The 26,125-nt window shown below is 38.3% G+C and overlaps 2 protein-coding genes across 4 annotated transcripts in view; one reads left to right on the forward strand and one right to left on the reverse strand.

Moving 5' to 3' along the window:
• Positions 1-1,001: 1,001 nt before the first annotated feature.
• itpka (inositol-trisphosphate 3-kinase A) lies at positions 1,002-19,903 on the forward strand. 2 transcript variants are annotated; one of them, XM_008399993.2, is made up of 7 exons: positions 1,002-1,726; positions 13,442-13,538; positions 14,080-14,293; positions 16,015-16,219; positions 16,850-16,951; positions 17,381-17,452; positions 18,222-19,903. In XM_008399993.2, exons 1-7 carry the CDS (start codon positions 1,310-1,312, stop codon positions 18,471-18,473), a joined length of 1,359 nt encoding a protein of 452 aa, XP_008398215.1. In that variant the 5' UTR covers positions 1,002-1,309; the 3' UTR covers positions 18,474-19,903. The 2 variants fall into 2 exon arrangements, with proteins under 2 accessions (XP_008398215.1, XP_008398216.1); XM_008399994.2 differs by having other exon boundaries at positions 1,002-1,717.
• A 2,754-nt stretch (positions 19,904-22,657) lies between these two features.
• ltk (leukocyte receptor tyrosine kinase) overlaps positions 22,658-26,125 on the reverse strand; it is a 74,468-nt gene continuing 71,000 nt past the window's right edge. For both annotated transcript variants that reach the window (XM_017302620.1, XM_017302621.1), the window contains 3 exons: positions 25,768-25,902; positions 24,406-24,496; positions 22,658-23,984 (listed from right to left, as the gene is read on the reverse strand). In XM_017302620.1, coding sequence (XP_017158109.1) covers positions 23,004-23,984; positions 24,406-24,496; positions 25,768-25,902 — 1,207 coding nt within the window. In that variant the 3' untranslated portion in view covers positions 22,658-23,003. The remainder of the gene's footprint in view (positions 23,985-24,405; positions 24,497-25,767; positions 25,903-26,125) is intronic.

Raw genomic sequence — 26,125 nt, forward strand, 5'->3', positions numbered from 1 at the left:
TAGATAAGAACAGTTTCTCCTCACCTGGCTGTCTCCTCCCGCTCAGTAGTTCTTCAGAGAAAGGCAGACGCCTGTCAGTGTCTGTTGTATTTCATTACCTCTCTGCTTAAACCGCGACTCCGAGCTGAAGCAGAAACGATACTTCAACGTTTTCCGTCATCTGACAAGTAGCAAGTCTACTCCACTTTATTCACCAAAAACGTTTTTTTTTATTCACCAAAAACTGTTATGTAATCTGGAACGTTCTCTACGTTGAGCTCCAGTTAGCCGCCTTATCTCACTGCGCGAGAGGCAACTGCGTCATGCGTCACGGGCAAAAGGTCAAAGGTAACAAGGTGACCGGCTTATTATGTTGTACAAAAAAGAAACAAAAAAGCAAAGAATTTTAGTACATATTATGTGAGGGCTTAGAAAATAATACAAAAAAAAAAAAAAAAAGAATTACCAAAAGGGCACTTTGGGGCAAGGAGCAAAAGGGGCAGGTGCTCAAGCCCCCCAGGCTCCCCCCTCTGTTCGTGCCTGCTGCCACCACCATCTCTTGGTATTTTTTCTGACCAGTTTCTGTCTTTTCTCCATTTTTACATCCAATTTATTTAATATCACTGATGTTTTATACCATTTATAGCTTCTCTGCAAACTATGGCTTTAGATAAATGATGCATATATGCAATGTAAGCTGAAGTCTGTTTCATCAGTTTGATGTGTAAACAAGAGGACTAAATGTTAAAGCTGGAAACAACTTCCCCAAAACAATGTAGGGCGATTATGCTCACAGATTATGAATGCAGAATAAATGTTTCTTGGACAAATTTTACTGGAAAATGTTTTAAAGCGATTAAAAACGTGACAATTTGACGCCTGAGATCCAGTGCAAAATGTAGCAGACAAGCAGCTGAAGCTGTGGAGTTTTTTTTTTTTTTGTTTTTTTGCTGAAGTGAGGCGGCAAAGAACCTGAAACTATGTCAGCAGCTCTAAACTGTTGAGTCAGGAAGCGAGAGCGGCAATGCGGAAGATAATAAACAGCGGCAGTGTGTGTGAGCGTGTGTGAGAGAGTGTAAAACCGCGCAGAAGGGCGAGCCACGCCACTAAAGAGGGGTTCCCCTTACCGACAGTCAAAGAGCGCACAGGTTGCCAGAGGCGTTTCCCAGCTCAGAGTAACCAGCGGAGGACCCGGGGAGGATCGGCAGGACTCCCAGAGTACCGGGGAGACTCCGTGGGAACCCTCTCACAGTGAAATGACCAGATTTTGAAGCCTGAGCCGAAGCGGAGTTTCGCTTCTCGTCATTGCGCCTCTACGGCCAGATCTCAAATGCCGAAAGAGTGCCGGAGAAAGTCCTCCAAGGACTTCGGGTTTTCTGGGACTGGGATAAGCGATGGAGGCCGTGTAGAGAGAAGGGCGGCCGGGAGGTCTCCACAGATCTGCGCGGAGCTCATCCAGAAAGCAGCAATCGTCGCCGCGCCGCCCGCCGCGCCGGCGCTCATGGATGCGCCCTTAGTGCCGCAGGTCACCATCACTTCGGATGCAGGCGGCACCTCCAGGGAGATCCAGGAGGAAGACCTGGATGGGGCTGTGGACGGAACCCTGCGCAGGAAGCTGTCCAACTCGTCCATCTCCTCCAACGGATCCTCCGCGGTGGAGTCTGAGGATGATCTGCTGAGCGACACCGAGACTCAGAGCAAAGGCCTCGTCACTCTGGAGCACCTGGTGTGCGCAGAGGTGAGCGAGGTGAGAAGCCTCTTTGGTTTTTACCCTGCAGTTATCTTCAGAGGTGAAGGGTACCCCAAAAACCTGTACTCAAGTAAGAGTAGCACTGCAAAAATACAAAATCTCACCTGTTTTTGGTCCAGTTTCTAGTTCAAATATCTGGGTAGACTTGAAAAATGACAAAACTAACTTACAAGGAACTTTTCAGCAAGAATGAGCTCGTTTTAAGGCAGTAATTACTTAATATTGATGAAAAAGTGTTGGATCTGTTGGCGGATTATTTCACTTGCTGTATTGGAAAAATGCTTTGTTGAAAGTGAAATAATCTGCCAGTTTCTTTGTGCCCAGGATCAGAGGGTTTGGGTTTTGAACAATGAACCAAATGTTAACTTGAGCGTGAAAAACAGAAAGGGTTTCTGCTTCATTTGCTCTCAAAATTATTACATTTACTTTCTTCTGCTTCTGTTCACTGCAAAAAGACAAAATCTTACAAAGTATTTTTAGTTTAGTTTCTAGTGCAAATATCTTAGTTGTCTTGAAATAAGACAAAACTAAGATATTTGCACTAGAAACTAAACAAAAGTAGTTGTTAAGATTTTGTATGTTTGCAGCGTAGCTGTACTTCAACATATTTTTATTCAAGTAAAAGTACGAATTTAGCCAAATTACTCAAGCAAGAGTGAAAAAGTATTTGATTTTAAGGCTACACAAGTAAATAGTCTCGCATATAAAAACTGCATCATCAGACAGACCAAAATATAAAGTTGTGTGGAAACATTGGTGTTTAAAACAATAAAAGAAAATCAGGAAAAAAAAAGAAAAAAGAGTTTATTTCAGTTTAAAACTTATAAAATGTGTGAATATTTGATTGAAACAAGTTCAGCCTAAATTGATGTCAGATTATAGTCCATGATTTATACAGCGAGTAATAAAAAGTCACATTTACCGTCGTAAATAAGTAATATTGAAAATATTTCCAAATTTGTACCTGATTTTGTGTTTTTAGTTTCACAAAACTGAAAAGATGTTCAGTAATATTATTTAATTTTAAGAATTCATTGATATTTTAAGTTTGTGAAGAGGTTTTATCAACACATTCTGGCACAGCTGGCCCTTTAAGAGCCTTCATGAACTTGATTTGGCCCAAAACGAAAATGAGTTTGACCCCCTGATCTAGAGCTTGGCTCTCCTTTCTTTAGCTGAACTTTATTAAATTTAGTTTAGCCAACAATGATCTAATCTTGTAAGATAAAAAGCATAATTTCCTGACTTTGAAAGAAGTTTTATTATTGTTGAAATGAAAACTTGGACTTTCTCATATGAGGTCAAACAAGGTGGGGTCTCATTTCCTGAATCTTGTGTGTTTGGGGAAAAGTTTCTTATCTAGTTTTAGTTATGATGAAATCAAGTTTGTGAATCTTTTCACCATTAGAGAGGAAGAACTCTGTTAACTGGATCGTCTCAGAATAATTTTAAAATACTGGCTGAATAATAAGACAGTTTCTCTCCCTTTATGATCTCTTTATTGATATGTTAACCACAGGCATTGAACTCGGAGAACACTGCAAAAACACAAAATATAACCATATATTATCATAGTACACTAGAAATAAGACACTACTTACTTAAAAGTAACTTTTCAGCATAGTATAGGAGCTTGTTTTAAGTATTTCATTAATATTGCTGAAATATTTCTAGTCCCACCAATAATTTCACTTATAAAATATGAAGCATGTGTTGCTGCCAGTGGAACAAGTACTTTTTCACCAATACGAAGGACATTTTTACTTAAATCAAGCTCCTACATCTGACTGAAAAGTTAGTTTTGTCTTTGATTCAACTGTACTAAGACATTTGCACTAGAAACTAGACCAAAATACTTGGTAAGATTCTGTGTTTTTGTTGTGAAATCTTTCACACTTTGGCGTATTTTGACTAATGAGGGAAAAAAACTGAGGATTCAATTTCCACCAAAAAAACTCAGACCTTTGCTTTAAGAAACTTGGAAATTTTTTGATTTTTGTAACTCAGAAATTTCTGAGATTAATCTCAACATTTCTGAGTTTTTTTCTAGCAAATCTCCGACCTATTAAGTAAATAAAATGAAAGCTGGCATTATATTCACCACTGGCCAAGTTACGTGGATTTTGAACAAAAAAGCTCATCACTATTACATAAAATATCCAATTTTCTTTTGGACATTTCTGTCTCAAAGTCAAACTCTGAATGATTTTTATGTTTTTAATCAACTTAATTCCCAAAAGAAGAGATTGTTAGTTTTATCTTCAATAAATTATTGACAGCTGAGACAAAGAAGCAAGTTTGAATTTCTTTAGGTTGCTAATAACCTGTTTACAACAGTGGATTATTATTAAAAGTGATTTTCTATTCCTTCTTTAAAGCTAAAAATGAAAAGAAACTGTTAAAGGAGACGTATTTTGCAAACTTTATATTTTGTAGGGTTTTGTACTCCATTTGGGTTTCTACTGCTTCTAAAAATCAACCCAAGCGCTTAAAGAAACACACCCTGCTGTTTGTAAGTTCATGTTATTTGGTTTGTGGAATTTAGAAAACTCCGGAATGCGCCGTTACCTGGCAACCCCAGCTGGACCAGTCCGTTACCTAGCAACACAAGCAGAGCTCTAACACGTTTGGTCAGTTGTTTTGCCGCTGAATGTGCAACAGCTGCTGGAAAACAAATCCAAGAATGATTTTGTGTGACAAATGAAATGAACATACCTATCCTAAGCATGTCACTTTAAAAACTAACTGGAATGGCGTGAATTCATCCCTTACGTTAATGAAATGTTACTGATAAGCCGGTCTTTTGGTAACCACGAGGTTGTTTAGTTGACGGGCATTAAAGGTCGTTTAAAATTGCAGATAGTTGGAGCTGTCCGTCACAGGAAGGAGCTGGTGTTTAGAGCAGAAGCAGCTCTTAAACATCAGCCAGCAACGCGTTTCCTGACAGAAAACCTCTGGGAATTACCGGAGAATTACTGCAGACAAGACACAACTACAGAGCGATAACAGATTTCCCTTTAAACCGTTCAGTTCATCTTCCATTAACTGATAAGTTCGGCTCACAGTAAGCACTTCTCATGGGGATGAGTCATTTTGGCAGCTCAGGAGTTATTTTGGGAGCTTTTGAATGAGATGGGCTCTGGAAGATTTCACATGAGATTATGTTCCCGTCACACAAGTGTTGGGTTTTTCTCTCACTTTCAAAGCCATTTCTCAAATAAAAAAAGGAAAAAGGGAAACCTGTTTTATAAAGCTTGGAGAGCATGTCAGAGGAAGGATGATACCCAGAACATCTGATTCTCCTCCCTGAAATAATAACATTTTTTAACATCATCTTTACGACATTTAAAACGTTTATTGGTTGTAAGCTTGTGTGTGAAACATTATAATCACAAACCTTACTGCATTTGAATCAGATTTTGTCTGACTAACATAAAGTAGCACCATCATCACGCTACTTTCATGGTGTTTGAACCGTGACACACGTCTGCATGAAATGAAATCAGACTAAATGGAAAATAACGGGTTACGTAATCATGTGTCATTTTGCTTTCACATTTAACTTGAGGATATTTTGCCTCATATTTCCGATGCTTTTCTTGACTTTTCCTCCAGTGTGAGATGAGTTCACGTTAAAAACAGTTTTACCTTTCTGCTGACAGACCTGAGCTGAAAGGATGAATTGACTAATGGTGGAAACATGTGTTTACTTTCTGTCATTGCTGCTGATAACTTTCTATCTGATGCAGCTCAGCTCTGCAGGAGAGGCTTAAAGGTGTGGCAGAAAAGTATTTTCCCCCTTATTCCTTCTAAGTACATGAAACTCCTTCAAATATTTAAAAAAAAAACAGCAATCCACGCCAACATGAAATATGCTGATGGGTAAAACGTGTTGCAATCAGAATAAATTTGATAACAGATAACAAAGCCATCTGCTGATCTAGAAGTTTCTGCTAAGTGTGAGAAGTACGGACTCAAAGTTTTATCATAATATTTTGTTCTACAATTGTGATAACAATAGATAGACGTTAACAGTAAGAGCTATTTATTACTTCTTTTTTAGGTAACAAGACATTTTTCCCATATTATAAGTGAAATAATCCAGTGGAACTAGAACTTTGTCATGAGTATTTAGGAATTATTGGCTTAAAACAAGCTCATAATTGTTGTTGAAAATTTACTTGTGAGTTAGTTTTGTCTTATTTCAAGTGTGCTGAGGTATTTGCACTATAAAATATGCAAAAAAATACTTGGTAAGATTTTGTGTTTTTGCAGTGTAACTGGTAGAACCATAAATTCTGCTCTCCAGCTGAACGTCCTGAAGTGCAATGTTGCATTTCATTCATTTTTATTCTCAACTGCTTCTAAAAACAACTCAAGTGCTTTAAAAAAAAAAGCTGTGTTTTTGCAATACGTTGATGTTTTTTGGTGTCTAGAAAATGAGACGTTTCAAACACCTCCTGAATATTAAAGGGCAATGCGGCGTTACCTAGCAAACCAAGCAGAGCTTCAGTACATTTGATTGGTTAGTTTTACGACTGGATGTGTTGTACAATGGCTGCTGGAAAACACCACCGAGCCATTTTTTGTTTGGCAATAAGTTATTGTTTATTGGTGTCTGGAAAGCGAGTCACTTCAAAAACCTCCCGAATGATTTTCAATCAACTGCTGAGTCACAATCAACTCAAGAGTTGATTGTGACTGTTGAGTCACAAGCAACAGGCACTGCGCTGTTACCGAGCAACTGTATTCACTGCACAATGGCTGCTGGGAAGGACAAGTGTTTTGTTGTTGACTCACCATCCAGGAACCACTTGCTGTTTTCTTGTTGGTTGTGCAGAAGGCTCTACTAATGCTTTTCAAAGATGTACAGTTGTGTAATTGTGCATCTGTTTGCAGCCATTTTCATGTGTGACTGTTGAGTTGGGGGGCGTGGCCAGATGAAGCTTGTTTGGATTTAAAGTGACAGAGACCCTAAAACAGCTCAATAGGCAGAACCGACCAGACTGAAATCTCATTATCCAAGAATGAGTTTTTGCAAAAAAATGTAATTAACATGTTTTGTATAAACCAGAAACCAAACCTAACTTGTTCAAGATATGGCCTTTAAAAAAAAACGAAATAAAATTCTGGAGTGGCTTAGTGAAAGCAAGAACTTAAACTCAACTAAGATGCCGTGGTGGCGTGACCTCTGAACTCATTATTCATGCTCTAAAACCCTCCAATGTGGGTGAATTAAGACAATTCTGCCAAGAAGAGTGGGTCAAAACTCCTCCGCAGACACTTTGAAAGCCCAACCAGTCAGTTTTTGGAAGAACTGAAACATTTAATTGTGACAAGAAAGCAAAAGCAGAAGGAAGACTGGAGGAGCTGACAGGGTTTCTTGAGCCTCGCTCTGTGTAAGCTGTAGGGAAGTTGAGCGTAATCACAGTGAGTCACCTGCAGGTTTCTGCCTCCGTCTGCACCATCAGACCGATTCTGCCACAAGGCCCACCACTTCTCCATGTCTGGAGCCGACGCTGGTTCAACTCCCTCAACAGGCACACTGTAAAACATCTGAGTCGCATTTAGTTGTGTCTACCATAGTGAGTTTTAGATTTTGAGCCTAAATGTGCGTTTGTGAAAGATAAACTTACAGCAGTAAGTTGTGTTAACTTTTTATTCATTTTGTCAAACATCCAAGAGTTTTTAGGTCAGCACTTAAAAAAAACTGACAGAAGGAAAAGACAGGAGTGGGAACTATTTCCCAGAATGCTTAGCGGCATGTTTATGTATCCTGAGATGGAAGTGCGTTACATTAATCCGCCTCGTGTTTATTTTAATGTCCTGTTCTCACTAAATGTTTGAGCAGAATTTATTGTGATGTTTAATAAAATTTATTATCAGATCAGAAATTTTGTTCATGTAACCTGAAACAAGAATTTAAATTATTTTAAAGTAAAATAACTTGTTTTAACTTAACGTTGTGAGTGAAACAACAGAGAAATGTGGCTCTTTAACTGGGTGAAGGTGGTTTTTTCTTGCATATTGTGAAATAATTCTTTGTTTTAAGTTAAAACTCACAAATCAAGATTAATGAACTTACAAAACAATGTTTAAACAACTTGTTTCTTGCTGTTAAATCAACTTCATAAACTTTAATTTCTGAGTTAAAACCAAAACGATTTTCTTGTTGACTTAAGTTGCATTTCCCAGGCAGCAGGTGGACTTTCATTTTCAAGTTAAACCACCTTCAACTGTTTTACAGTGCAGAACTCAATGTTTCCTGGCAGGCGCGGCATTTAGCAGACGCTACCCAGGCCGATCTTTCAGCGGTTTCTCTCTCACTGAATCAATTCCAAGTTGGAAAGGAAACAAGACGATCATGTCAAAATACGCACCCTGATGCTCTGACGGAAAACAAGCAAACAAGAAAACAGAAAACCCACACAGAGCTCAGCACATGCTCACATGTTCTTGTGTAATCATGTTTTCTTTTGCGGTCGGTTTCCAGTTTTAGTCTTGGCCTTTGACATTTAACAAAGAACTGCTTCAGGAAGTCAGACACTTGACAGACTCCGCTTTAGCCTTTTTCTCATTGACGCTCCGGCCGCGTCGAACAGTCGAATCAAAGACGTTTTCAGAGAAACACAGACAGAGAAGCACGCAGAAAACGGGTCGGCCGCGGGGCGATTCGTTCAGGAAAGAGCTTCTAGCATATTAATTATCGCCGTCAGCCTCAAGATTTGGCTTCAGTCTGCGTGTGGTTGCTACGGTAACCGTTCGGATCAGCGCGTCGACGTCTCCGTTGTGCAGCACCGTCTCATGCTTCAAAATAAAGCGGCGTCAAAATCCACAAATCAGCAGAGGGCACAAAGCCGTCTTGATAAAGTCAAAGTTCAGATTCAACACATGATTTACTCTCACACTGATTTGATCTGCTACAGTTTGTTACAGAGGGATTTTATGAGCACAGTCCGTAACCATCCGAAGGCCGAATGTGACAAAGAAACAATTTATGGCCTCGTTAAAACATAGTCTACTATTTACCAGCTTCAAATTGTGTTCTCTGAAAATATAATGCTTTGAAATTCTCACCCTTTAAACCGTTTTTCATGTTATGACTGTAAAAATCAGTTGAATTTAAAAATGAGCACATTCTAGTTGTTAAATATAATTTGTGTAGGTTTAGTGAACATATTCAAAATAAAGTTTACTGAATGTTTGCTTTGTCAGACTAACAAAAAAATTTATATAATTAGATAGTAAAAGGATATTAATCACAGAATTTTAACCAGGTGAAGCTAAACCTGCAACTTGATAGAAGAAATAACAATAAAAAGCTTTTTTCTTATCTTAAATGCAAAATATATATGTTCTTGTTGAATTTTAGCCTTTTTACTGCTCTGAATATGTTGTGTTTTCACCAAATGCCCTATTTTTGAGTCCAGTTAACGATTAATCGATTACTAAATTAGTTGATTATTTCAACTCATCATAATTAATCCGATTAATCATTTCAGCCCTGAAGGGAATTTTAATTGAAATGATCTTAAGTGCAAACATGAACAACAGGAACTAGTAAACATGATCAGGAAACATCTATTGAGCTAATATTTAAATATTAGTCTTGAAATTACTGGTTTTAAAAGTTTTCACACCCCTGAACTTTTCCACATCTCGTCCCATGAAAGCAAATGTGTGAAATTTAAACTCGAAGTCTCTGTGTTTATCTTTAGTCGCATTGATTACTGCAGCAGCAGCGTCTTCACACATCTGATTAAAAAGTCAGTGAGACTCCTGATTGACGTTTTAATCAGAAACGCAGATTTCAGTTTTTATTCTCCTCCAGAAAACTGCAAAACTGCTGAAACACTGAAAACCAAAAGTGAAAACTCACCTATTTAGATCTTTGATTAATAATAACTGGACCATTGATTAATTCTAGATTATAACTTTTATTGCTTCTTTTCTTTTATGTGTTAAACACTTTGAACTTTAAATATTGCAGTAATGTACACTGACATTTGTGATTGTAACACGGGCCGAAGCGATTAATCACATTAATTGTTATCAATCGATTATTTAACTAATTTAATAAACAATAAATCGTTAACTGGAATTTACAGACTCAAAAAAGGGATTAAAAAAAAAAAAGTCACTCAGAGCAGTAATTCAGCAAAATTTGAACAAAAATATATACATTTTGAATCAAAGATAAAAATGTTTGCAAAAATGTTCTAGTTAGAACTTCTAGTTAGCTTCACTTGTTTCACATTCTGCAAATATTAGGCAGCTTTTACTGTCCAATTATTAATCAGTTAATAAAAATAAATAAATAAGAGCTGAGCTGTTGACATGTTGATGTTTTTATTTAGCTGCAGATGCATCCTTTGCTCCAGCTGATCAGGCGTTCTCTAATGGCATTCTAGGAAATGAAATGCTTATTTGCATCTTTTCAAATTTAATATAAATTTAATGTAAATTTGCAGAATGTGTCAATTTTTTGATCCCGATTAATCGATTAATCGTTACTAAAATAATCGTTAGTTGCAGCCCTACACTCAAAGAAATGAATCATTGACTTAACATTTTTTTTTTATTTCAACAGATTCCACATGATTTAATTTTGTTAATTTAAAGCAAAAACGATATAATAATCTGACGTTATAAACTTATTTATAACTAAGATAAAAAATTAAGCATAACATGTATAAAAAAGCTAGATTGGTCAATAACTAAAGTTATTTATTATCATCATTAAAGCTGCACCAGACAGAAACAACAGCAGCAGCTGCAGCTCAGTAAATGTGCTGCAGCGTGAAAACACTGGTGAAAGTCTGCCGCCTTTGGCAGAGCGATGCCGCCAGTAAACAAACAAGTGAAGCGGATCATCCGACATTTCGGAGAAACCCGGTTCTGCTCTTACTGACGGCCACGAAGAGTGATGAAGCTTTGCCTCACCGCGATCAGAGTCCCCGTTTCACTTCCTGTTTTACTCAGAAAATGACCGCGGTGAAGCCCTGAGGGGACAGAAGAAACACCCTCCCATGACGCACAATCTAGTTTTCAGATCATCGGCTTTATGGTTGATGAGCTTTTTTTCCTTTAGCGAAAACACAAAATTTGACCAAGTATTTTTGGTCTAGTTTCTAGTTCAAATATCTTAGTACACTTGTCATAAGTCAAAAGTAAAAGTACTAATTCCACTGGCAGATTATTTAATTTATAACATGGAAAAATATCTCGTTATAAATGAAGCAATTCATGAACTTTTCCATGAATATTAAGGAATTGTTGACTTATAATAAGCTCCTATATCTGTCTGAAAAGTTACCTGTAAGTTAGTTTTGTCTTGTTTCAAGTGAACTAAAATGTTTGCACAAGAAACTAGACAAAATGCTTTGGTAAGATGTTGTATTTTTGCAGTGCACAACTAAAACACACATACAATACTACTATGTATTGTATATATAATAGTATACAATAGTATTGTACAATTCTATTGATGTTAATTTGTATCAACAGTTTATTGGTTAATAAAAAGTCCAAAGTGTTTTAGAGCCTAGAATTAGGTTAAAGTTTGTGTAAAAGGGGTAAGACTGGAAAAAGGAAGATAAGTGTAATTCTCTGGGCCGACTTGGATCCCTTTTGTAACATCTGAACCAAATTAGACCAAAAATACTTGGGAAGATTTTGAGTTTTTGCAGTGTATGTGTGCCTGTTCTTCTGTGTTTGTGCTTTATTGGTTCATCTCGGTAAAACAGAATATCAGTATATAAATTAAATCCATACTGACTGACATTAAAACAGTTTTGAACTGAGAACTGATGCGCTTTGCCATGTTGCTGTGATGTAATCGCTTACACCACCATGCGGAGGATCGCTGACTCGGCAAACAGTCACTTTTACCCTCCACAGGCAGATGGGCCACAAAAACTATTACCAAACAGTTTGGGGCTGCATGATAAGAGGAAAACATGTTGGTGAATAAAATATACCAATACTTAGCTAAACAGTTCTACTTTAGAGGATTTGTTACTTTTATATCCACAAATCTGGAATAAACTTCCAGAAAACTGCAAAACAGCTGAAATACTGAGGCTAAACCCAACTTGCTTAGAGTTGGCTTTGATTCATAATAACTGGACTAATGACCAACATGTATGATGTATAATGCTAGGCCTGTTGCAATGAGGAGTAAATCAATTAATCACATGATAAATAAAACAAACTCAATAATTTTCATTCTTTTCCCGATTTATCATTTCTGTTTGGTGCTTTGGTCTCAACCATCTCCTTTTTTGAAGGACAATTTTATTTGCAGACTCAATTAATTTTATTTGTTGTTTTGTTTATTTATTTTAGATATTTAAAGAGTTTTCCAGTTCCAGTGTTAAATGTTCATTAGAAATTACACTTTATTGATCTTTGAGAATGTGTTCTTGCATTATTATTACCATTATATTACTTTAAATTCATTTATCTGGGATAATTTATCATCCAGAAACATTTGTCATTATGACAGGCCTATATATTGCTTGATGATTTTGATAAAATCTCATAAAATGTAATTTTTAATGGCCTGTTTCACGTTTTTATGATGTGAAGCAATTTGAACTGCCTTTGTTGCTGAAATATACAATACAAATAAACTTGACTTACTCTCATGCTACCTTAGCTGAAGGTGGAGAACTCTGTGTTTGTGATAATAAAAACGGACGAGCCCAGCAGGCCACATGGAGATGTTGAACACAGATAGGAGTTTCCACAGAAATGGCATTTAGCTGACCCAGATTGGAAGCTTCACATCGGGGAAAACAGAAAGTCTGGCATCAGATTGGCTGGCCAGGCCCGCCGATGTGATCAGATTTCCATTCAGGTGCTGCAAAAAGGGCCTGAAGCTGTTTCCAACTATCGTACACTGCCTGCGAAAACACAAAGCATATTTGTTATATATGCTTATATATATATAGTTTCTAGTGCAAACATCCTATTACATTTGAAATAAGACAAAACTAACTAAATAAACTTTTCAGCAAGTTATAAGAGCTGGTTTTATGCAAATCATTCCTAAATATTGGTGAAAAAGTTTTAGTTCCACTGATAGGATATTCCACTGTGCCGTTACCTAGCAACACCAGCCAAGCCCAGCCCGTCGCCTAGCAACCCAGTTCCAATTCCACTGGCAGATTGACATTTTTTTGATGTTACCAGTGAAATAATCTGACAGAGGAACTAGTACATCCTTTTTAATAAATATTAAGGAATCATTGTCTTAAAACAAACTCTTACTTGGAAGTTACACTGCAAAAACACAAAATTTTATCAAAGTATTTTTGATCTAGTCTTTAGTGCAAATATTTTATTACACTTGAAGTAAGACAAAACTAACTTACAAGTAACTTTTCTGCAAGTTATAAGAGCTTGTTTTATGTAAATAATTCCTAAATATTGATTACATGAGTACTAACTCCACTGGTAAATTATTTCACTTTTAATTTCTATTAATATTAAGGAGTTATTTACATAAAACAAGCTGTTATAGCTTGCAGAAAAGTTACTTTTAAGTTAGTTTTGTCTTATTTCAAGTGTACTGAGATATTTGGACAAGAAACTATAGCAAATAATATACCAAGGTTTTGTGTGTTTGCAGCGTTTTTCTTGATGTTGAAGAAATAACTCACAATTTACCTTTACAACATTTTAAATTTTGTTTTCTATTTTCAACAGAGTAAAGCTTGGAAGAAGCTGAAGACGTACATCCGCTGGCCCTTGCAAGCTTCCCAAAAGAAGAAAGTAAACTGGGTCCAGCTAGCTGGGCATAAGGGTGATTATAATTTATTAAAAACAAAAATTTTGCAGCAATAATAAGATGAAAAAAGAGCAAAGAAAACATCCATTTCATGCATTTCTAATGGAAATCCTCCCCTGTCACGCAAAGGAACATTTTCAGGATTCCACCTTTATTTACTTTGAATATCTGCCAAGAACCAGAGCAACATTAACCAAGCATTTCTCTTTTCTATTCTTCACAAGAAGTCAAAACAATCCGAGAAATGTTTCTCTAATGAAAAGCCTTGAGCATGGAAGCAACACTTTGTTCACATTCCTCAGAATGAACTTGGTGTTTATAAGGAAGCTGAGCTACTGAAAGCAATACAGAAGCTTTGGTGAAAATGGAGTCATCTGTTATGGGTGACAGAAAGTAGGCTTGTTGCTTTCCTTCATGGTCTACTTGTCTCAGCCTTGCAACATGTTTCAGGAATTCACATTCAGCTCTATTCAGCGATTGCACTTTTCTCCATTCCTATGCAGGTATGTTCTTTGTCTAACATGAAGAATGAGAAACCGTCTTTCTCTCGTCTCAGGAAACTTCAAAGCTGCAGAAGAGGGCACCATTCTGAAAAAGCTATCAGAGAACGAGAAGAAGTGTTTTGAGGATCTGCAAAACGACGTGCTGGTCCATTTTGTGCCGCGCTACCAAGGAATCGTGGAAAACGACGGGGAGTTCTTCGTGCAGATGACCGACCTGCTGGCTGGCTTCAACCACCCAAACGTGATGGACTGCAAAATGGGACTGAGGTGAGAAACTAGGCCTTTTCAATCTGCAAACACTGGTTTTTCTGTTTTTAATCACTAATTATTTGTCATTTTAAGGTGTAGATGAACTACAAAAGCGGAGATAGGCGACAGCACAAGCTGCCTGTCTCGGCTTGCCTCTTTAAGGGAACACCTGTTGTAACTGCAGGCTGTATGCTTGGCTTCCTGCCACAGCGGGTGGCAGACTGTTAGTCTGCACAACTCTACACATTCATATACGCATGAATGCATGCATTAATTCATGCATGCATGCCTTTTTTGCATGCACAGACATGCGGATGCATGTGCAGCGTCTGACCGGACAGGTGAATGTTCATGCACAAACCTGCAGCAAAGCTAGAGGCAGGCGAGCAAAACGTACGTGCAACAGGGCTACAAATGTACATTACCGCAGGCATGAACTATTTGTTTTACTCATCTACCTCTGTGAGAGTTGGTCTGTACATATGAGATGTTTATACACACGTTTGCACGCTCAGGGTGTCCCTGGAGACTCCCCTTTGTCAAAAACGCTCTCAACCACAAAGTTGCAAAACCACCAACTTGCACAAACACACACTCAGGCTTTCACACAGCGAAGTGCTGCACACAGGAGTCTCCTCGTAGCTTCCCTCTTTAGCACAGAGGAAGTGGAGCTAGCAAACTGAAACTGAAATTCACATCTGTTTGCTCAGAACTGTTTGCTGTGAATATAAAGACGGCGAGTGCAAAACCTGTCATCGACAGTGTGACTCCAAACATTGAAGATCATTTTGTATGTTGTCGTTTTCTGTCCTGCGTAAAGCAGCATCAACTGCAAAAACCTCTTGACTTTTGTGCAGCAAATGTAGAAATGAGTTCATTAAATGTCTCTGTAGAAATACAGGAAGTACAGCTCTGGTTGACCTTCCGAATTTATGTCACACTCAAAGGTTTCACATCAACAGACACGTTTTAAAATCAGAAGAAAGATAAGTCGAGTCATTGAAAGGTCCAAATTAGGGGACATTTTGATGGGAGGAGGATGTTCAAGCATCGGTTTGGCACCTTTAGCTCAAACGTGTTACAGAGGTTTTAAACAAAACTAAATAAAGATTTGGAATGGATTTAAATCTGAGACACTGTCGCATGACGTTAGACAGGATATTTGTCATTGAATCCCCCTAGAAATCCCCCCAAAATCCTTCAACTGAGGTGTAAGATACTGATTTCTGTTGTCTGTGAATCCAGAAAAAGTCTTAAATTAATGTAACCAAAACCAAAACATCTTAAATTCATCAGAAGAAATGTAACATGGCCTCAAATACTTACATTCTAGCTTGTTTTCTGGTATGTGTGGTTTTCTAACAGGCAACATTGTGAAGAAAACATTTCACAGTATCATCTTCCACCCATTTACTATATTTATTGTTTTATGTCTTAAACTTCATTCAAGGTGGCATTAAAAAAGTTTTACTTGCTGAAACCTGCAGAAACTCTGTTTCTGGGTGTTGCTACCTGTAAGGCTAGAATAACCGGTTTAAAGGATTGTTGCCTTTTCGCAACTGGGCAGAATGGTTTGAATAGATTTACCCTTGTTATCCTAAATTACCATTTGGAAAATGTGCAGATTTTGCAGGTTATTTTGGTCCATAATTAACTTATTTGATGATTTGAAGCATCTAAATGTGGAAAGACAGCTGAAGAAAACTTTCATTTTGTGACTTTTTCACCCTGTGTTGAAGGACGTACCTGGAGGAGGAGCTCGTCCGGGCGAGAGAGCGGCCCAAGCTTCGGGAGGACCTGTACAAGAAGATGATGGAGGTGGACAGGGAAGGCCCAAGTCCTCAGGAGCATTTCCAGCGCGGCATCACCAAACCTTGCTACATGCAGTGGAGGGACAGCATGAGCTCCACCAACACGCTGGGCTTCAGGATAGAAGGCATCAAGGTGACACGTTATTCACGTCTTTACTGCAACAGACAGGAAAACGAGGCGGCTACAACAATGGCTGGGTTAATTAAACAGGAGTAACAGGGCGGACATTAGAGACGAGTCAAACTCAACGGCCGGTGGCCAAATCCAGATTTTCCAAAAATTAAACCTTCAAAAACCAAAAAAAATATTTATCACACAGCCCTACTTTTACATTGCACAAACAAAAACTTACTAAGTAATTTTTATCTAGTTTCTAGTGAAATTATCTTCGATTAAAGATTAAACTAACAAGTAACTTTTCAACAAGATATAAAAGCTTGGTTTAAGTCAATGTTTTCTTAATATTGATAAAAATTACTTGTATCTTGGCAGGTTAGGTTTCCCATGTTAGACAAACAATCTGCCAGGGGATCATCATCAAGGAATTATTTACTTAAAAAGGTTCTTTGCTGAAAATTATGTTAGTTTTGTCTTATTTCAAGTGTACTAGAAACTAGATCAAAAGTACTTGGTATGATTTTCTGTTTTTGCAGTGTAACTGATGTTGTTGAGGCCTTAACATGCAAGCAGGACACTCAGACTAATACTGATTTAATCCGACCGCTTGGTAATATCGTCCTTCTGCTTCTCTGCCCTCTTCAGAAATACGACGGCACGTGTCGGACCGACTTCAAGAAAACCAGATCAAAGCAGGACATCATCAAGCTGTTCAAGGAATTTGTCGAAGAGGACGTCAGCATCATTGTACGTGGCAGTCATTTAACTTCTTGTGAATTCAGTCACGCGAAGATGGAAGCGAACCTTCTTTACACTTCTGTGCACATCCAAATAAACACTGGAATGCCGCAGTAGGCGTCACCTTAATGTCCGTCTTCACCCACGCAGAGCACACAAGCTGTGCAAGCGTTTACATCCGTGTTCAGAGTTTGAACAGTGATGGGAAGAATCACTTTGTTGTGTCTGTGCTCACATTTCGGACCAGCTTAAGGATAAATTTGAAAAGAAAACACATTGAAAGTGTTTAAATTGCAAGAAGAGAATGTAAATATTCACACTGCGAATCTGTTTGAGTTTTGGTTCAGAAACGGTTTCTGCCCCGCCTCGGTATACAGTAGCTGTTTAAGTAATAAACTCAAACATTGTTTCCTGCTTTTTTTTCTCGCTGAAATGCAGATGTCTTACCTGGAGAGGCTGAGGGAAATCCGGGAAGCGCTGCGAATATCCGACTTCTTCAAGAAACACGAGGTGACGACCAATTTTTACTCTGAAAATCAGACAGTTTGATGGAAACAGGAAAAGTCCTGCAAAAAAAATAACCAAAGTCTGTTTGAACTGCCTGGTTGCTGAAATGTGCTGTACAAATAACTTTTAAAAATCATAAGGTGGTTGCACACAATGCAATACACTTTGTAAAGCTTCATATTACAAATATTGTTGTCTTTAACTTTATATTTCATTTAATTCAACTTTATTTAACCTAAATTAACTTTTAAATACGTTTTCAGCAAGATAATAGGAGCTTGTTTTAAATCAATAACATCATAGTATTGATTTTTAATAAGTATAGTTTCACTGGCAGATTATTTCACTTATAACTAGTATGTTTTCCTCAATATCAAGGAATTATTTACATAAATCATGATGAAAAGTTATTTGTAAGTTAGTTTTGTCTTATTTCAAGTCTACTAAGATATTTACAGTCAAAACGAGTCCAAAATACTTGGTAGGACTTTGTGTTTTTGCCATGCAGGACCAAAATGATCCTTTTCTGAACTGCAAAAACACAAAATATCAAGTATTTTAGTCTAGTTAACTACAAATATTACTACTGTTAAATAGTACTTCATCAAAATTAAAGAATGATTGACTTAAAATAAGCTCTTATATCTTGCTGAAAAGTTCATTGTAAGCCAGTTTTGTCTTATTTGAAGTGAAGATTCAGGTTTTTTTTGCAGTGAAGAAGAGAAAAATAAAGCCTCATTTTAACTTCTCTGTTGTCGTTTTCCCCCACTAGGTGATCGGCAGCTCTCTCCTCTTCATCCATGTCTGCGGCCGTGCCAACGTCTGGATGATTGACTTTGGGAAGACTTCAGCTCTGCCTGAAGGTCAGACTTTACGGCACGACCTTCCTTGGCAGGAAGGCAACCGAGAGGACGGATACCTGCTGGGTTTGGAAAACCTCATCCTCACGCTGGAGGCTGCTTGCAACGAAGGGAGCGGAGAAGAAACCAAAAACAACAGCCTAACTACAGCCAGGGACTTTTAAAGGTGGAGGGAACTTGGGTTATTTTAAATGGACGCCACAAAACGACTCTTTGGGTGGGGTTTCATGCCTTGATTTGCTTGTATTGAGCCTTTGCACGTGTCGTCACAGTCTTCAGAAATCCGCCTGCTCCGCCGTGATGGACGTCGAGCAACCTATACGCTCCAGTAAACAGACATCTGGGGTCTAATATCGCTTTTATCTAATTGATCACACTTTAAAATCGGCTGTACAGACAAGCGTGAAAACCTCGTCTGCCATTTTATTTATAACTTTTAATGAGGGAGGTCACGGCGGCGACCGGTAGCCCCTAATGACTGACTGCTCGGTGTAATCGCCAAGCTAATTGTAAGTTAGTTTTGTCTTATTTCAAGTATACTAAAATATTTACAGTCGAAACGAGCTGTTCATATAGTTTATAAGTAAGTATGATTAGAAAGATGATATACAATGTCGCATTATGGAGAAGGTACGGGTCTAAACACTGGTAACCATGGAAACTGCCGCGCCGTCATGTAGCCTAGCATGTATGGGGAAAAACTGGCTAGCATCTCGTCTTTTGTACGTTTGTAAGGCTTCTTCGGTGTAAAGAGAAACGCCGTTCATGACGTGTGGTGTGACGTCAGGCAAAGTCGACATGAAATTTGATCAGCACGTCAAAGGAAGGAGGTATAAGTCGGTTTCTAAGTCACAACTTTTATTGGGAATGGCTAGCTATTAGTTTGGCGTTACGTTTGGTTACGTAAGCAGACACGTCTGACGTCAGACAAATTAGCCTTAGTAGCTTGCCATAAAAAAAGAAGACAAATTAGCCTTACTCGAACAAGTAGAAACCATGAATAAACTGGGAAAACAATTCCAGGCGCTCTGTTCAATACTCCCATCTCTCACTTCCGACGTCCATCATGGCGGCTCGAATCATTTAGTGACGCAGTTGCAAACGGTCCTGTACCGATTGGGCTGCTGCCGCAGCAGAACTTGCTAAGTACAGACACTGACAGAAACGGGCACAATGGACGCAGAACAGAGGGAAGCAGAAATATTATTAAAATAAGTTAATTATTGCTCCAATGCACTGACACTAATTCATCATCCCGTGACGTGAAAGCGCGGATTTCCTGCTTTCACTGTAACGGGATGAAAGGGAGAAAATCCAGACGAGAACCGGAGGAAAACGTTTGCCACCATGCACCGCAAAGGCCTTACGTGTAACATGAACTACTGACAGACCTCACAGTTACTACAGCATTACAGCACAGGGAGGCACTGAGTAGCTCATGAGTTGTCTTTTCAAACTCTTTTTACATTTAATTCAATTTTGTAATAAGACTCCATCACTGGATACATCACCACATGTTGCAGCACATGGTTCATTTAACAAAATAATTATAATTTTAAGAAAAGTATATAACTGTTGTGGAAATAAAATAAATCAGTATATATTAGAAATAAAAATTGAGTTTTGGTTTGTTTTCTTGAAAATAAAACCAGCAGGTTGAATCCACTTTAAAACTTACATTTAAGATAATGTTTTAAATAGCTAAATGTCTATTTAACAGTTTTTTAAAAGAATCTGGAGATTTTTTATGCTTATTGGTGATTTAGAGTCCATTAAAAATCGGTTTTATTAAGGTAATACACATCACAGAGGTCCTTTCTAACCAGGACATTTCAAACTTCACAAGAAATAAAATGCAGAACTATTGAGAAGTTTGTCTACTGCAGCATTTCTATATAATAGCTGTCATAAACGGCACAAAAACAAAGTTCAACCCACTGAATGATGTTTATTCCTGCAGCCCTGATGAAAATAACACAGTTTTCTGTTTGTAGACGCCTTTTATTCTCCAAAATCTACTTTTAGATTTTGTGTCGGTTGTGCAGCAGCACCAAAGCTGATATGTTCTTGTGCTTTCCAACAGAAAAGGATCCAGATGGACTCTGGATTAGCTCTAAAAACTGCAGAATTAATCAAATTTGCACTGTATAGAAAGGGATTTACCGACACATTTACAGATTCTTAAAGACTTTATTTATGAGTCAGCAGCTGGAAATTAAGACACTAATATTAGCAAGCCTGAGCACAATTTATACAAAAGATCCAACAAACCTCAAAATTCAACAAATTATAACATACATGAGAGAAACAGTTGTGGCTATAAATGATAAAACTAATGAATTTGTCACATAAAACAAAAAAATTCAAAAGGTAAATGGCAGTGATTCACTTCAGAGTCAACATTAACAATAAAATGACGTACAAAACGTAAAGGGTTAGTCCAGTGTACAGACGTGAGTATAAAAATAAAGATTTTCACAGCTGCATTAAGCCAACAAGAGACGCCTACTGGCCAAGACTAGGAAAAAAAACATTCAAAATATTTTTATCATAAGTAAATTAATCTCTGCTCAGTTGCAGCATTCTTTGTTTTCAGGGTTTTTGTTAATAATAATTAAAAAATTACAATGAGGCATCCGGAACTGGTATGAAAATGCGTCTTAGAAAAATAGGTGAACATGAAATAAAATCTTATTTAAAGCAAAATTAAGGTTTTACTAAGTTAGATTTCGTTTTTAGATAGAATTTGAAACAGTTTTGAATTTCTTATAATAAAAAATAGTCAACAAAAACCACAGCAGTTTACAGTTAAAATATGGTACAAAAAAGATCAGAATAAAAATAAAAATACTGACGTCACGTCAACGTATGAACACCTGCCGCCCCCTGCTGGATGAACGCAGGTATCACCCTCCACATTTCTAATGGCAGGAATTAAAACGTTCACAGCTGCAAAGTCCTAGTCAAAGTCCAGTGATTCATTTGTAAATCAGAGAACAGTGAGCCAAGAAGGAGGAGCTCATTAAACACATTTCATTAATGGCTGAATAAATTTGTTATTTTTAAATTGTTTAATTATAAAGTTGACTTGACATTCTTTCAAGGCACCAGTAAAACCGGCAGTGACACAGTCCCACTTAATAATACTACCACTACCATGCGTGACCATTTTCAGGGTGTACAAAGCTTTTAAATATCAATTTTAACTTTTTTCTTTTTTCTTAGTAATCACAGTTTCATGTCATGTCAGAAATTAAAAGCTCAGAATTAGCTGGGCATCCCTGATGGTAACAAGTGGATGTAAACTTCTGACTGGAAATGAAAAAAGAGGTTTCAACAGGAGGAAAAGCATCGAAATATAAACCCAGATGCAGATCTAAGTAGAGTTGCTTTCATAAACTTTATTATTTCTGATTATAACATCATCTGAAACATTAATGGATCAAAAAAATTGAAAAAAAAAATCATCAGGGAAAGAGTGAAAAATGTGACTGCAGTCATCAAAAGTTCACATTATGTAAGGGAAAGTAGGTGAGAGGGAAACTTGTAATTTATATAACGTAAAAAAAGAAAAGAAATTAAGCTTGTGTTTATGTTGATTAAAATTAAACATAAAAAATGAATTATTTTCTCCCCAGTAAGTACTTTTAGGTAGCAAAATGAAGAAATTGAAAAAAGAAAGCAAAGTTTCATTTTACTGGAATCTATTTCTTAAAAAATTAAACAAAAAAAAATATAAACTTTTTTAATGATACTGCTACTTTTTTGTATTTGAATATTTTTATTTCTGTTCATATTAAAATCAATCAAAGTTGGGGCTAGATTGCAGCAATCTCCTTTTTGGCCAGTAGATGCCGGTATTTCCTAAAACAAATCGTTAAAAACTCCTTTGCTTGAGGTTAAACATATATTAATACGGACACACTTCTGTCAAAGCATTCATGAAACTACAGCAGGATAAAAAGATAACTAGGTAGCAATGAAAATATCTCAGCATCAGTGTTTGGCTACCTCTGCACCAGAAGCCCAGGAGGGGGCGCTAAGCACACAACGGACTCTGTATGAAAGGCGACCTATTATGCTAACTTTATTTTTTGGATGTTTTCACACTTCTGTTTGCTTCAAAGCACTTAAAAAAAACCACAGAGCCATTTTTTAAAATAAGTAGATTTTTTTTGGTGTCTGGGAAGTGAGTTGTTTCAAAAACCTCCCGAACGTCGAGTCACAATCAACAGGCACTGAGCTGTTACCTAGCAACTGTATCGGCTGTACAATGACTGCTGGAAAAGACAAGAAGTGTTTTGTTGTTGACTTACCATCCAGAAACCACTTGCTGCATTCTTGTTGGTTGTGCGGGAGGCTCCATTTCTGCTTTTCAAAGATGTACGGTTGTGTAATTGCACATCTGTTTGCAGCCATTTTCATACCATATCATACCATATCTAAGAATCTAAGAATGATTTGGTGCAATAAATGTAATGAACAGGTTTTGTATAGGCCATAGACCAATCCTAACCTGTTCAAGGAAGCATAATAGGTCACATTTAAGGTACAGAGGCGTGTTTGTGTGAATGTCAGCATTTCATTGGGTTTTCCAGCATATCAGGAGCTGCATTCGTTTGACCTTAGCAGAGCTCGTCATCCAGCTGATGGATTTGATCAGATTCAAAGTCTCTGTTGCCACATGCTGATTTCTAGATGTGAGCGACACTCAGGTCCTCAGACAAAGAAAAGCCAGAGTCCCGGTCGCGGCTGAGCTTCTCTGTTTTGGCATGCCTCCTGACGTCCTCGTGTCCGTAGCTGGCGTGGCGTTTCAGCAGAAGTTTGGGCATACAGGTTGAGGCGGGGCTGAATCCCAGCGCCAGACCCAGGCCGGTTCCCGGTGAGACGCTCGGCGGACCGATGCTGCATGTGATGGCTTCTGAGGCTTTGGGCTTCCCCAGCGGCAGGCTCTCCGCCTCGTAGCTTTGCTCATCATAGGCAAAGTTGACGTTCCCACAGGGGAAGCTGTGGAGTTTAGCCAGGTCCACCCCGGCTTTAGAGCTGCCTCCTGTCAAGACCTTGTGGGCGGACGCGGTTGGGGCAGCTTGGACCTGGCAAGCTGGGCTGAGGTAGGTGCTGCTGGTTCCGTCGCAAACAGCTTTGTTGTTCTCCTCAGTCGAGTGGCAAGAGAGCGGCATGGACTGAGTGTGAGCCAACGTTTTCTTCGCCCGGAAGCTTTCGAGGACCCAGGAGCCATATGTTGGGTTCCAGAGGTTCTTGGTCTTGTTTTTCAGCCTCTGGCTCCCCGAGGAGGAGCTGTTTCTGGAGCAGGGCCGGTGATGAGGAGGTTCCAGATGCAGAGAGTTTGCTACGGATGACAAACCAGGAGCAGGAACGGTCTCAGCCCAAGAAGGCTCCAGCATTTCACAGCAGGACGTCACTTCCTGGTGGACCGGTTGGGTTCTCTGTAGCAGAAGACGAGGTTTGGTGGGCTGTGGTGGAGGGACTGGGGGACTGAAGCCCTTGGGGAAGAAACCGAGCTGGGAGGGTGAGTCCTTGCAAACAGGGCGGGACACCAGTAAAGGAGTGAGACTGGTGGAGTTGGGGGCAGTGGGACGCATCACCCTTCCGCCATCATCCTCTGTGTTGGGGCCATATTCAACAGGCAGAGGGGTATTTACCACATCAGGGTCCTGAGAGAAAAATTACACATGCAGATATAATAATTTCATCTAACTATCCATCCATCTATCTAGTAATGAGTCTAGCTAGCCAGATAGCTTGCTAGCTTGATAGATGAAGCAGATCTTCAAAAGCATATTTATGCATGCTCTACTGGAACCAACAGTGATAGTTGGAGAAAGGTTCCTGCCCACTTCATCTACGTCACTCTGGCTAACTGGCTAGACAGACAACTGCATCGCTAAATACCTGGGTACATAGCTAGTTAGCTATGTACCTACATAGCTATCTAGCTAGCTATGCATTGAGCTAGATAGAGTGATATATGTCAGCTACATCACTCTAGCTAGTCTGAGCGGCTTTGCCTTATGACCTCAGATCAGACAAAGGAAAAGAAACTAACAAGCGATGTGCTTAGAAGAAGAGATGTACCTGAGTGCAGTAGTTTATTCTCTCCAGGATTGTGGCGAAATTGGGCCGGTGATCCGGACAGTGCTGCCAACACTGGGTCATCAGCCGGTAGCTAAAAAACAAAAGACGCTAACTGATCAACTAAACTCAAAATGTTTAATTCTTATCATTTTATGATTTTAAACTTCTGGTTCCTGATACTGAGATCTTCAGAATGTGCAGCACTGTTAAAAAGTAAAATGTTTCTTCTGTTTTCACATTTAAATGTGTCTATCTATTTAAACCAATCTGGTCTTGTGTGAAAACATACTTGCCCCTAAATCTAGTAACTGTTTTTTCCATCATAATCTGCCACTGAGTGTTTGCTCTAGTTGGTTATGAGACTTTTACATGAACCCTTCTAGACCGGAACGTGTCGCTGGCGACACGGCCAAATTTGCAGTACCGTAATTCCGCCACACGTAGCACTATCTGAAAAATTCCAACGGTTTCTGAAAGGGGAGACATTGCACTTTCCAGCCAATATCGGGTTATTACGGTAATTTCACAGCTGCAGCTGCAGAGAGTGTAATTGATCCGGGGGGCACTCGTTTAATAGACGGTATATTGCGAAAATAACTTGCTGGATATTGAAAGTTCCAGTTGTTATGGATACATGGGTAAATATATAATCTCACAGGACATTTAAAGAACTATTAAAATAAGGAAGAAATATATAGGCAGACATTTGAAACTTAGGCGTAAAAGGGATTTTAAAGTGGAGGAATTTTGGTCGACTCTTCTTTAAAGTAATGTTTTTTTATTCAGCAATGTTGGAGGATTTTCAAGCACAGCATGTCATTCTGATTTAAGTACAAGCCTTGACCATGAAACAAATACTGTTTAATGATATTCAACTCCCAGGATTTTATTTGCTTCTGTGGCCAAAACTGGGAAATTTGTGCCACAAAATTCACAAAATTAACAAATAATACCAAAATTAGTTTTTTGTTTTTTTTTTTTTTTACTGCTTGATAATAACATATTTATAAAAAGTCATAAAAAAGCCTGTTGCATTATTAAAAGAAAAACAAACTATTTCCAAAGTTTTTGGGTTGTCAAATTTTTACCTTTCTTGACTTGCGATCAGGGGGCCGCCCAAAATCACTTTAAGGACCAGAAAATGGCCCCCAGGCCACACTTTGGACACCGCTGTATTAGAGTAAATTCTACTTTACACTATTTTTTTTATTTTATTTAGATCTAATAAAATTTGACATTTTTTATGAACTAAGTTTGAAATAAAACAAAAATGTTGTTGAATTTGAGGCTTTTTCAGAGGAAAACTGAACTAAAATTGTAACCGAGAGATTTAATAATCATGTGGAAGGATGTTAAACTCACACAGGGCCTGGACAGCCCTTTGGCGGATCCATTCTGCCTCCGCTGGTGACAAACTCCAGAACCTCCTGGTTGGTTTTACAGGGGTAAGGCATGTAGCCCAGAGACAGGATTTCCCAGAGCAGTACTCCGAATGACCTGCAGGGGGAGACACAGATCGTCAAGCGGGAGGATTGTTTTGATTTCAGGAACTTTTCCAGCTTCACTCCTTATTTAGACATTAAAGAAATCAGAAGTTGGAGTAGCTTATAAAAGTCGTCACTTCTTATGCCAGAATAAAAGGTTCAATCAGGAAACAACATAATGATAATCATTAAAGGGGTTAAACCAATGAATCTAAGTAACTTTCTAAACTTAGAAG

Source organism: Poecilia reticulata, linkage group LG22, assembly GCF_000633615.1.
Source record: "Poecilia reticulata strain Guanapo linkage group LG22, Guppy_female_1.0+MT, whole genome shotgun sequence".
In the NCBI taxonomy this organism is placed as follows: domain Eukaryota; kingdom Metazoa; phylum Chordata; class Actinopteri; order Cyprinodontiformes; family Poeciliidae; genus Poecilia; species Poecilia reticulata.